The sequence below is a fragment of the Pelobates fuscus genome, chromosome 13, assembly GCF_036172605.1.
Source record: "Pelobates fuscus isolate aPelFus1 chromosome 13, aPelFus1.pri, whole genome shotgun sequence".
Classification (NCBI taxonomy): Eukaryota; Metazoa; Chordata; class Amphibia; order Anura; family Pelobatidae; genus Pelobates; species Pelobates fuscus.
Genome location: NC_086329.1, coordinates 68,575,078 through 68,587,437, shown reverse-complemented (window position 1 = coordinate 68,587,437; position 12,360 = coordinate 68,575,078). Strand labels below are relative to the sequence as shown.

The following is a 12,360-nucleotide window of genomic DNA, read 5'->3' as shown; positions in this document are numbered from 1 at the left end:
ACAGTACAATGCACAGGCCATAGCTAAAACGGGAGAGAAATATAAAATTGAAAAATAAAATAAAAAAATACAAATTATATAATAATTTACATATAGAAAAAGAAAAATCAAAAACAATGTTAAATCCAAAGTTTTCTTCAGTTGTATTAAATAAAATGTAATACAAAGTCAGTCTTAGTATATTAAGTTAAGGAACAGGGGAAGAGAAAAAAAATAAAAATCTTAAGATGAGCACAGATCATAAGTTAAACATAAAAAGTATATTCTACGGATCAGCCATCCTGATAAATATGACAAATTAATATTGTTAAGCAATAAATATAATTGATAATTTAAATAAGTTCATATTCTTGTGCATTGATAAGCAAATAATTATTGCTCTCCCATTTAAATGCTACACAAAATAAAAAAAAAAAAAAAAGGATGCTCTATAAAGTTAGGACACCACCTAGAAGGTACTTGTATAAAAAAAAAAAAAAAAAAAAAAATATATTAGCAACCTCATTTGTCAATTAATGGAACAGAACATATTAAGATGACCTTCTACAAAACTTGCATTTCAAATTATCCTAATCAGTACCAAAAACTAAAAAAGTCTGTTTCAAAGTCCAACTGGCCTCTAAAGGATAATCACACCTCTAAAAGGATAATCCCAGAATCGTAAATATTGAATGTGTCCATTCTCTGCAGTCCAGACATGATCACAAAGATGAAGACTTGAATGGTACCAAAGCAAATACCAAAACATGGTATGAAGCGGAGGGTTGATGGAGTAACTTTGAAATGACGACATTACAGGGACTTCAAGAGTGTTTGTTTTGTTTTTTGCATATACAGTATGCAAAGGTCAGAAAGACCCAACAGAACATTGAGATAAAAAGGCACTATTCATTATTGTAAAATAAAAATAAAAAAAATATAAATATCTTTCTGGCATATTTAAGAGAAGGCAAGAAAGACGTTGCAAGTGGATATTTGGTGGGAAAGTCATCCATGGTTTTGAATTAATGGCATTTTTTACCCCCAAGGAAAAAAAAATGGGGTAGAGCATAGCATAGCATAGCATGACCCTAAATGTCATCAGATACAGAAAGCCTGCTAAAGATGGGAAGACGTTTAGAGGCATCCGTGCTGGGAGAATCAGAGCCACTGCTACAACTGCTCACGTAGCCTTCTTGGTCAGACAGGGAATCTTGATGGTTCACTTCAGATTCATGTGGAGTCTCCGACATGGGCTCCTGGAGAAAGGTTGGCGACTCAGGAGTAATTATACTACACAAAGGAATTTGTATTCCCATGGTAGGTGCAAACAAGACTGGTATTTCCTGGCTTGTGAAAGGGCTACTGGCATAATCAGGCAAGGTTGGAGAGCTAACAACGTCATCAGTGCCAAAAAACAGCGGAGTTGTAGAGCAGTTAGGGCTGTCCAGTAGCCCAGATGTTGAAGGGAAACCAGCAAAGCTAAAGCTGTGTTGGAACTTTGGTCTTCCTAGATTATAGGTTGGTGGAGATAATGGTGCCTTGTCACATGCACCCACCAAACGCCGTTCTTCTGCGTTATGTATGAAGTGGCAGCGTGGTCCATAAGGACAAAACCCAATGGTGTGGTAAGTACGGCACAGCTCAGTCTTGTACTTGTGATGTCTGGTCAAGCTTCTCAGTTCGTGCATACCGTGAGCAAACTGACACTTTTCCCCGTACTTGCAAGATCCATTCTCCTCAAAAGGGCGACACAATTCAGTCTTGTAGCGACTTGAGTTCACCGATCCACTAGGCTTTTGGGTTACCCGCTCTCCACTGTCAGAGAATGAGCGGTCCCTAAACTTGTTTTCTTTGTTGCCAATGATGCCTGCGGAAAGGTCAACAAGTTGGTTAGGGCTGAATTTATGGCTAGGAAATCCAACCGAATGTCGCCTTGCAATGCGGCCTACAGCTGGTGTTCCGACCGCTTTCCTGTCCATTAGAGGCTCTATTGCAGCGGGAGTATCAGTTATAATATGGTTCATTTTGTTACTCTGTGGTAAAGGGAAGGAAAATAAATACAATGTTTAAGCTGCAAGAAGTCTAGAACACAAAAACATTCTATTCCCCCATAATTTGTTATCCCTTCTTTAGTCAATAACCCCCATACAACTAACACATTTACTTAACCATGCTCATCACCACACAGGAAATTGATCAAATTTGTGACGAATTTTAGGTTTCAGGACATGCCAGAATTGAGGATTTTTTTCAGATCAGCTATTTGACCACTCCATAAAATTTCTCAAAGGAATGCTCCAAGTACCATAACCACTACAGTATGCTGGTGGTTGCACAGCAACTGTCGCCCTTCAAATGTATGTAGTCTAACAGTTTTTAAAATTATTTAAATTCTGACCTACAAACCGCTGCTCCCCTTCTTCATTACAACCTATAGAGCGACAAGAGCGCTCTGAGCTAAGCCTAGTCAATGAGAGCCAAGGCTTGCTGTCTGCTGTAGTGGAGGTGAGAAGCGACACCGGGCACATCACAGATGAGGGGTCAAGCCATCCTTAAGACGGTTTGAATACATAAATTGGAGGTAGTAGGGCACCAACCAGTGTGGCAAGCTTTAGTGGTTATGGTGTTTGGAGAGTCCCTTAAAATAAGACAGTACACAAACACTGCAGCACCTCATAAGTGGCTTTGCATTGTGAGCAAGAGTTACACATGGTTTGATATAGGACAGAACAAAGAACTAAAAAAGTCATGGCTTTTGCCAGAAGTAAATGAGAAAAAGAAAGCAATTCAAGAAGTCACACATTTTAGATAAGGGAGATATGTAAAAAACAAAAAAAAAAAAAAAAAAAAAAAAAACAAACAGACAGAATTTTTTGTATTCTTCATTTGACTTAAAAGTTAAGAAAAATATATTATATTAAAAGTTAACAGACATGGAATTGGCAATAAACAAGAGAATGTGTGACTGCATTATTTAAAAACCCTGAAAAACACCCATGATCAAACAATGCACTTCAAAACACAGGAGATTACTCACTAAAAACTGAATTCTGAGAATTGGGGAGAAAAAAAAAACCTGCAAACTTTAAGCAAAAAGTATGTGACTCACTATAGTCACAGGTAAACCATTTCAGCCGGAAATCTACAATTCAGATTGCAACGCCCTGTTTAGTGAATAAGCCACATGGTCTCATGGTTATTTACAAAAACGTGAATTTGAACTCTTAGGCCAAAGTAGTCGAACTGAATACAACAATTGATTTGGAAAACGTGCCAAACTTCGGCTACTTTTGCCTAAAATGTTAAACTTCACCAAAAATATGTCCTGCAATTCTAGGTTAAAAAAAAAAAACAAAAAAAAAAAAAAAAACACCCCAGCTTCTCTTCTTTGAAGTTGAACAAAGCCTAAAAAACACTTTGCTGCTTCCCCCCTCCACCCCAACACTCAAAAAAGAGATAGGATAATAGTATAACAGCCATCCAACAAAGGAAACAAGTAGCATGCATGTTAAAACAGATTTTACCTGGCATAAAACGTCACTTAAGTCTGCAATGGCTGTGGGGAACAACTCAGACATATTGAGAGCGTTGTGAAGCAGTCCTTAACCCTTTGTAAAGTTTAAAAAGTAAAAAAAAAAAAAGTCCGGTCTGAACTCTCCACTCTTTCGTCGGTTTAAATATAAACATATAATTTGAAGCTGGTTTATTTTACTTTGAGTCGGTTTTATACTCTCTTCCTGACTCTTGTTTGAGCGGCTCGCCAGACTTGTAAAAGTTAGTTTCTTTCCACGGGTTGGGTGGAGCTCAGACCGACATGAATAAGGAAGTGAAGGGGTAGGAGGGGGAATTAGGAAGGAAGAAAAATATATTCAAAAGATAGGTTGGCAATTCAAAATGAATGCCACGGTTGTAGCCAGACCTCTCAGGGTTAAGATAAAACAGGCTAAAAGGAAAGTACAGTTAAAATACTATGCTGTGGTACCGTGTGCTATTTGGATATGCCCTAGCAATTTTCAGCCTATGCAAACAATAATATGTGGGCTTCCTGCTAATATAGAGCATGCAACATGTGTTCAATAACAAGCAGCTGGGACCAATTGAACCTGGTTTGCAGTCTAATGGAATGTTTTACTTCAGATTCTTTAGGGACCTGCATGAAACATTGGGGTATGGCAACCTTAAACCTGTGGAGAGTTACACTTCACGATAAATGTTTTTATTTTTACTCTTGGTAACACTTATTTATCAAGGAGTAGACCATTGTCCCCACGCTCCCTTTTTTATTTATTTTATTATTAGGAACACGTCCAAAGAATACTTACTGCTGGAGTGGTCTAATAGCAGCATTTCTGCATACACCGACAGGGTTATTGTTGGGTATTCAAAGTGAATTTCAAAATTAAAGGAACACTATAGTGTTAGAAATCTAAAAAGGTGTCCCTCTACCTCTGCACCCCATCCCTCCCATGAAAAACTTAAAAACACTTTCATGAACCCAGCACCAACGGCTCTCGGCGCAGGCTCTGTCTCCTCCTCCTGCATAATGGGGGAAACATAATGCAAGGCAAGGGTTTTCAAGATGCCGGATGTTTTCATGTAAATCGTGAGGATGTCCAGTTTTGTTTCAAGGAGTTAAATTCTGTTTGAATTTAGTAGTCCGCCACCTAAGGCTGTCTCAATCCTGCAATGGTAAACATTGCAGTTTCTCTAAAACTGCCATGTTTTACATTGCAGGGTTAAGGGGACAGTGCCACTTCAATACGATTATGTTGTCTGGGTGCATATGGTACCCCTTTAAGGCCAAAGTAGAATAAAATCCAGTTCTGCTACTTTGCTCTTGATTTTGAAATTCACTTTTTATTCCAGGCGATTCGGACTTTAGTAAATACAAAATGGATTTTTATATTATAGGCCAAAATAGACAAATAAAAAAAATAGCTACGATTTCAGTTCTAACAGGGTTATGAGAAATAAAAGTCACCTTCAAATGTAAGGCCAGAGCAGACGAACTAGAAGCATAGCTGAGTTAGCCAAATTTGAAATATTCTCTATTTAAACGTCAAATATGAAGTTCAGTTTGAATTTTCACTTAAATGAATAACTGAACCTTGAAACTTTCAACACTCTTATTCTTCACCCACTCCCTCCCTTGAGTAATTAGCTTCTGCTGGGCCGGTGAAAGAATGTTTGGTTACATTCGCAAAGATTTCTGCTACGTGATTTTGTTTTATTTAAATGAAACATACACTTTACTTATATCAATAATAATTTTATGTTTTATATTGTGTTTTTTACTGGCACTTTTCTTTAATGTTATTGATTTTGGATATGCATTAATCCCTTCACGCCAGAATTTATCTGATTCCCAGGGTATGCAGCCATTCCCCAGAGTCATTTATACACAATTTTAATTATTGCAAAATTTGTTTACATTAACTGCCCAGATAGCACAGCCGAAGATACCATTATAACACTGGCTCTGATGGCCCACTACCCACAGCTGCATGGGCTGGTGGAGAGATCTACAGAACTCTCTGCACAGTCCTGTGCTGCTTTCATTGCAGGTCTGCACCTCTGTCTGGGTGCAAATTTCTACAGATACTTCCTCCCACCCAGCAGAAGTGCACACCTGCCTCATATTCCACTGGACAATCAGAGAGCCCTAAAAAGAATAAGAGCCCTCCTCCGTGCATAGGAACAGCAGGAAGGGGGCTACTGCTAATTTATTTTTTATGTTTTTAAATAACGAGGAGCACAATGTGGTAAGGCTGAAAATAGTAAAACAGCCTCCTGACACACAGTCTACCCTTCACAATGTACCCACACACCTCTCACAGTCATCCCATAGATACAGACACCTTGTAACAATCTCTCCACACACATTTAGCCTCATCATAAACACAATGCACACATCAAGACCACAAACAACTCTCCATAGAAACAACACACTGCAGCCGAATGTTCCACACACAGGCACATAGATATCTGCATTCCAGACACAGTCACAGTACACATTCATACAGATATACGCAACAGACGCACAAGGATACTTACTGCCAGAGACATACTTACTGCCAGAGACATACTCTCACAGTATGTAATGGTAATTACATATACATGTTAATGTGGCAACATGTGGAGCAATGTATCTAAATAAAAATATATATAGTGATTTACAACACTGTTTTTTTATTGTTTTGGGTTGTTTTTTTTTATCTGTAACATCATAATTTGGTACATAATTTTTTTGTTTTAAGTTTTCGGTGCAACCAAAAATTACATTTGAATTCCATTTAATGTGCTATCTATGCATACCAAAAAAAGAAAAAAAAATACCTTTAAACATTACTTTCCAGAAATAATCAGACTCTTGCGGTGTTTTTGCAAACCACTTGTTAGTGAAGGGATTAATTGCTTTGATATGGGCTCTAGGGTCTCAATGTAATGCCATATAGCTATATAGTAAGTTTCTGAGGATTAGCGGAAGCCGTTAAACAGTAGAGACGGGGCAAGAAATCTGACATTTAGAAGCGGTTAACACCTCCCATAAACATTATTATTATTTTATTATTTATATAGCACCAGCAAATTCCGTAACGCTGTACAATGGGTGGACTAACAGACACGTTGACGCACAGGAGCAGAGAGGTTGATGGCCTTGCTCAATGAGCTTACATGCTGGAGGGAGTGGGGTAAAGTGACACAAAAGTAGGGGTAATAAAATAGCTTGCTGTAAAAGTATTTACTGAAACCTTAGTAGGTTCTTTTTGACAGTTGCAAGAGATTAGTCATGGGGGGATGAAAACCCATTAACAGTTTAAATGATTTCCTGAAGAAGTGTGTTTTTTTGTTTGTTTTTGTTTTGAATATTTTTATTGTTTTCACAATACAAATGCATGTATCAAACTGATTTGTAGAAGAAAAAGCAAATGATTGCCCACGCAGGGGCTTAAGCATCGGTTTAAAACAGTATAAACATTTAGTTGCCTGCGCAGAGGCCTGTTTAGCTTAACATCTTTGTTCACAGTTCGTTGCTTTGTGCTTTGTACTTTTATGAACTGTGTTGCTCTTTTATTTCGGTTAGAGCGGTAAGTAAGTGTTAAGAGGTGCGTCGAAGTGCTGTGTGGCTGCTGGTTACGTAGTTGCTTTGTGTTAGCTGTTCGAGCCGTTACCTTATGTTAGCTGGTGTATGCCTTTGGTTTGTGTTAGCTGGTTGGCTTCGTGTGTGTGCTGTTGCTTTGACTAGTCAAATTTAAGTAAGGCAGGTAACGTTCGCGAACCCTTAGGGTAGTGTAGTGAAGTATTCAGGCATTGTGTGACTATAAGAAATAATATCTATTAGCGCTATGACTGCGTCTAGTGAGTTGTGGAAGAGGCTTGCAATATAACTGAATGTGTAAACAAAAAAAAATAAAAAAAATTAAATGTGAAACATTTAGCAATATAGGAGCAGGTCTGGCCGTAAGATCAGTTTGGTGAGAGCCGCTCATAGCTCAACTGCCGTGCATTTCCCAGGCCGATGAGTCCCCGTCTGTCCTCCCCGCAACGACCCCCGCCCATCGCCAGAGTCCTCCATGGCTTTGTGGGCACTCGGGAGCAGAGGCAGTCCATACGACTCCCACACCTTGAGTCGACGGGCCTCCCTCTCCCTGCACCTCCCCATCCCCACCCAAGACTCGGGGGATCGAATGACCCAATGTCTCTCCCGGTGCCGGCCACATGCTTGGAGCCGGCACGTGCCCCCCCGGCCACCGGTCCGCCGGAGGGGCCGTGCAGTCCAGCCCCACCGGGCTCACGGCATCGGGGACATGGCTCTCCGGGGACCCCACAGACCCAGAGGCCCGGTCACTCACTTTTCCAGTGGGCGGGCAGTCACCGCGGGGAATCCGTTCAGCGCTCTGCTGCACCCAAGTCCGCTCGGGTCGTCCAGATCAGCTCCCCATGGTTAGGGTTCCTCTCTGCTGCTCCTGCTCTGGTGTTGCAAAGGTGCCTTTAAGAAGTGCAATGGGCCCTCCTACACGCTATACGTGGGGCTCCGGGTATCAAGGGTGTTACTGTAGGGAGTACGACTTATGTGGTCTCGGGATTCGCGGATGATGTACTGCTGACACTCACTGACCCGAAGGCCTCTATGGCGGCTCTTACTGAGATTCTCACGGCTTACGGAGAAGTTGCTGGCTATAAAGTAAATCTAGGGAAGTCGAGTGCGATTCCTCTGGGTATCTCGGAAGCCGAAGCTTCGTTTATAGCGGAGACCTACCATATTCGTATGGAGAGACATCAGATCAAATACTTAGGCATTTGGTTGACGGCAGACCCCTCCCTCCTGTACCAGCAAAATTACATTTCGCTGATTAGGTGGCTGATCAACGATATGGAAAATTGGATCGATAAGCCGATCTCGTGGATCGGAAGAATACACTCAGTGAAAATGAATGTGCTGCCCAAGATACTCTTCTTGTTCCAGGCTCTTCCGGTCCACGTGACAAAATCTAACTTGGGGCCGCTTCAACAGGCCATAGGCAAGTTTGTTTGGCAAAACAGACGTCATAGGATCTCTCGCAATGTCCTGTATAGAGCAAAGGATAGGGGAGGCCTTGGCCTTCCGAACCTTTACTATTATTACGCAGCGGCCCAGTTGGCTCAAATAGCTTTGTGGCACTCGCCCCCGGGGGAAAGGAGGTGGGTGGACTTGGAGTCCTCTATGATGGGCCAGGACCTGCCTCAATTCCTTATGTGGACCCCTAAAGAACATAGGCCGATTGATCAAGGGGGGTGCCCGGCGATTCACAGTTCGCTTAAGATTTGGGACACGGCCGCCGTCAAATACGGCCTGACCTCTGCCCTATCGCCCATGACCCCCTTTTTGAGGAACAAGGCATTTCCGCCAGGACTGTGCCCCCGAGATTTCAAGGGAATTGAGAACGCGGGGCTGCAAAGGATATGTGAATTATTCGAAAATGGCTCATTTATTACATTTGATGCGTTGCGGAGCAGGGCTCCGCTACGCCCCTTTGACTATTTTCGGTATCTCCAGTTACGGGATTTTACCAGAAATCCCCGGATCAAAACGGCAGCGCTGGCTCCGTTGACTTTCTTCGAAAAGATGTGTAAAGGGGAACAGTTCCCGACCGGCATCATATCCTGTTTGTACGCGCATTTAAGCTCGCACACTCTGGAATGGGGGGATCTTGGGTATACGGCCCAGTGGGAGGCTGACCTTAAGGAGATATTGGAAGGTGTAGAATGGCAGGATATTTGGGAAACGGCTGCAAAGTCCTCGGTGTGCGTCTCTTTGCAGGAACAATCTTACAAGACGATGTTCCGGTGGTACACCACCCCAGTGAAACTGTGCCGTATGGGTGTAAACCCAACGGACCTATGCTGGAGGGGCTGCGGTCTTAAGGGCACCTATATACACATGTGGTGGGGCTGTGTGGAGGCTCAAGCCTATTGGAAACGGATTGCGGCTCTGCAGAGAGAAGTTTGTGGTAGAGAGGTAAAGCTAGACCCATGGGTGTACCTGCTGTCCAGATCCATGGATGGGTGGACAAGAGCGGAACAAGCTCTCGTCCATAAAATAAACCTAGCTGCTAGGAGAGCGGTGGCGCAGGTGTGGCTGCAGGGGAGAGCACCTACCATTGCGATGGTCAAGCAGAAGATCAGAGATACTTTCCTGATGGATAAGCTGACGGCTGAGGTCAGGGGAAATTTGATAAAATATGGGACCCCTGGATCAATAGCACAGTAAACGCTTGAGATGGGGCGGGAGACTTAAGGATCCCACTTGCACATGCACATGTGTGGAAGTACATGGAGGGCGGCAGGTTACAGTATTTTGATTTGGCCACAGGGAAAACTCGCGTGGCCTCCAGCGAGAGGCAGCGGGTCTCAATAGGGATACGTTTTCAGACACCTATCTCCGGGGCATTATTCCTCGGCCTATCCCCCCCACCCCCCATTCCCTACCCTTATGTCCTCCTTCTCTAAGTCCTCGGATCTCCGAGGCACCTCTTACACTATTACTTTCTTCTTTACCTTTAACTTTCTTATTTTTTGGTCAAGATCGCACCCGCGGACAATACACAGGGAACACCGAAATGTTGTGGGGAAACGTTAAGCCTTATACACGGCGATTGGGTGTAATATCCCTTTTATTCTTCTTGCCTTATGAGCGCGATCTTTCATTAATGTTTATTGTCAGTTTTAATGTTTTATATATGGAAAAAAACCCAGGCGGGATGTCCAAGCCTCCTTGGGACAGCTGTTTACTCAGGAGAACAGAGACATGCTGATACATAGCGATCTCTGATAGCGGACCATATATATTACTTCGTCTTGTGAAAGTAAAGTGCTTTAATCTCAGTGTATGTACTTGTTTATGCTGATCGCGAGGTTGATGTATGTAAACTGCTTGTGATGCCTTGCACTGGAACAAATAAAGAATATAAAAAAAAAAAAAAGAAGTGCAATGGGGCGCAGCCTCATCCTGTTTTTAGCCTCTGTAACCTCTGTGGGGGTTATTTAATCCCAATCAGGGTGCCTCCTTGGGAGAGTGTATCTTCCCCTCCGCAGCTGTGACTGCTGTTGCTTTTCAAAAATGTCTTAGTCCCTGTCAGGGTGTTTTCACATACGAGGACATCCTCTCCCCAGTTTTAGTGTTCAGTTCAGCTGGCCGGCTGTCCATTACTCAGCTATTGCCAGTCTAGGCAGTCGGCACGAAGTCCATGCGGGGGCTCCCGCTGCGGCTCGTGTCTCCGCCATGTGGCCGGGATATCCCCCGCCGGCCAAAAAGGGGGGGGGCAGGGCCGCGCCCCGGGCCGAGGGTCCCCCCTCGCCTGAAGGGCTCGTCTTGTGGCGGGGTGCTTCAGTGTTGCGCCGTTTCGCGGCGCCATGATGCAGGCAATGGACGCCGGTGTTCAGAAGCCGCATGTAGGCCGGACCCGGCTCTCTCTGCCTGCTCACATGCAGTAGGGTATATGCGGATATCGGGCGGGCACCAGAGCCTCTCCTCTTTCAGGGACGACTTGGAGTTCAAGTTTTAATCCGTCTGGAGTCGTATAAAGCGTTGTTTCTGTAAGTTTAATGCCGGAGCCCATGTAGATGGCGTCCGGTTGGCCCGGAGGCCCGCCCCCACCCCAAGAAGTGTGTTTTTAAAGCTTTTTTGAAGAAGTAGAGACTGGGTGAAAGGGAAGGGAGTTTCAAAGAAAAGGTGCAGCCCTGGAGAAGTCTTGAAGGCGAGCATCAGATGTGGGAGTATGCTTTTGAGATGGAAGTGGCAGGATTTGGTGATTGACTGGACATGAGCGGTGAAGGAGAGGTCGGAGTCAAAGAGAACACCTAGGCAACGAGCCTGCGAGGTAGAGGTGATGGTGGTGCCGTTGACTTGGAGGGAGACAGGCACGGGTGTAGCAACACTTGAGGGAAGAAAGACCAGAAGTTCTGTTTTGGACAGGTTGAGTTTAAGGAAGTGAGCAGCCATCCAGTTGGAAATCGTGGAGAGGCAGTCAGGTAGAGAACAGTAGGGAGACCAAGGATAGAACCTTGGGGAATGTCAACAGAGAGGGGTTGGGGAGAAGAGGCCTTTACTTAATGAGAGTTGTTTGACACAAATCCTCAGTTGGTAATAGATTATTCACTAAGTTTAGAATTGTTTGGAAATTCAAAGTGAATTCAAAGTGAATTTAAAAATGAAGGCCGGCACAACCATAAGGCATTCTCACTTCTATGAACACCTTCCTGTCAGATCGGATAGAGGATACAGAAGATCCTCTATGCTCTACATGGAAGTAAGCGAGCACGCAAAGGGGGGAAGCACAAAGGGACAGGGGAGGGCACAAAGAGACACACAGATGGGCTTGGGGAATCAGGAGACACAGATGGGCTGGTGGGGAGAAGGAGACACAGATGGGCTATGGAAGACAAAGAAACAGATTGAGGGGAAGTGGAAAAAGAAACACACAAAGGGGTTTGGGGAGAAAAAGACACCTGGGGGGGAGAGAAAGGCCTGCCAGCCAAAGCTGTCAGCAGGCCAGCCAACCACAGCAGCCAGTCAGCGACAGTAGCCAGCCAGCCAGGAACAGCAGCCATCCAGCAACAGTAATTAAGTGAAAAGAGACTTGGGCTAGGTATCAGAGAGCTATAATCGGGTAGTTCCCCTTTAAGGAGTACTCCCAACAAACTGGTATCAATGTGACGAACACACCATTTAGACAGAAATCATATACCTATAAGCTTATATGGAGAAGTAAAGAAGGAGGATATTAAGTATTGGGAAAGAGCACCATAAATGGTTAGACTGTGCAGCAATGTATCATAACGAAACTAATGTAACACTTTAACTTTATTGACTATATTGCCGAAATTATACAGTTGCCT

At 43.4% G+C, this 12,360-nt stretch overlaps 1 protein-coding gene across 2 annotated transcripts; it reads right to left on the bottom strand.

The window, feature by feature from the left end:
* Nucleotides 1-214: 214 nt before the first annotated feature.
* LOC134582388 (mRNA decay activator protein ZFP36L1-like) lies at nucleotides 215-3,987 on the bottom strand. 2 transcript variants are annotated; one of them, XM_063438967.1, is made up of 2 exons: nucleotides 3,507-3,987; nucleotides 215-2,015 (listed from the first exon to the last, which is right to left on the bottom strand). In XM_063438967.1, exons 1-2 carry the CDS (start codon nucleotides 3,558-3,560, stop codon nucleotides 1,071-1,073), a joined length of 999 nt encoding a protein of 332 aa, XP_063295037.1. In that variant the 5' UTR covers nucleotides 3,561-3,987; the 3' UTR covers nucleotides 215-1,070. The 2 variants fall into 2 exon arrangements, with proteins under 2 accessions (XP_063295037.1, XP_063295038.1); XM_063438968.1 differs by having other exon boundaries at nucleotides 3,695-3,987.
* Nucleotides 3,988-12,360: the final 8,373 nt, after the last annotated feature.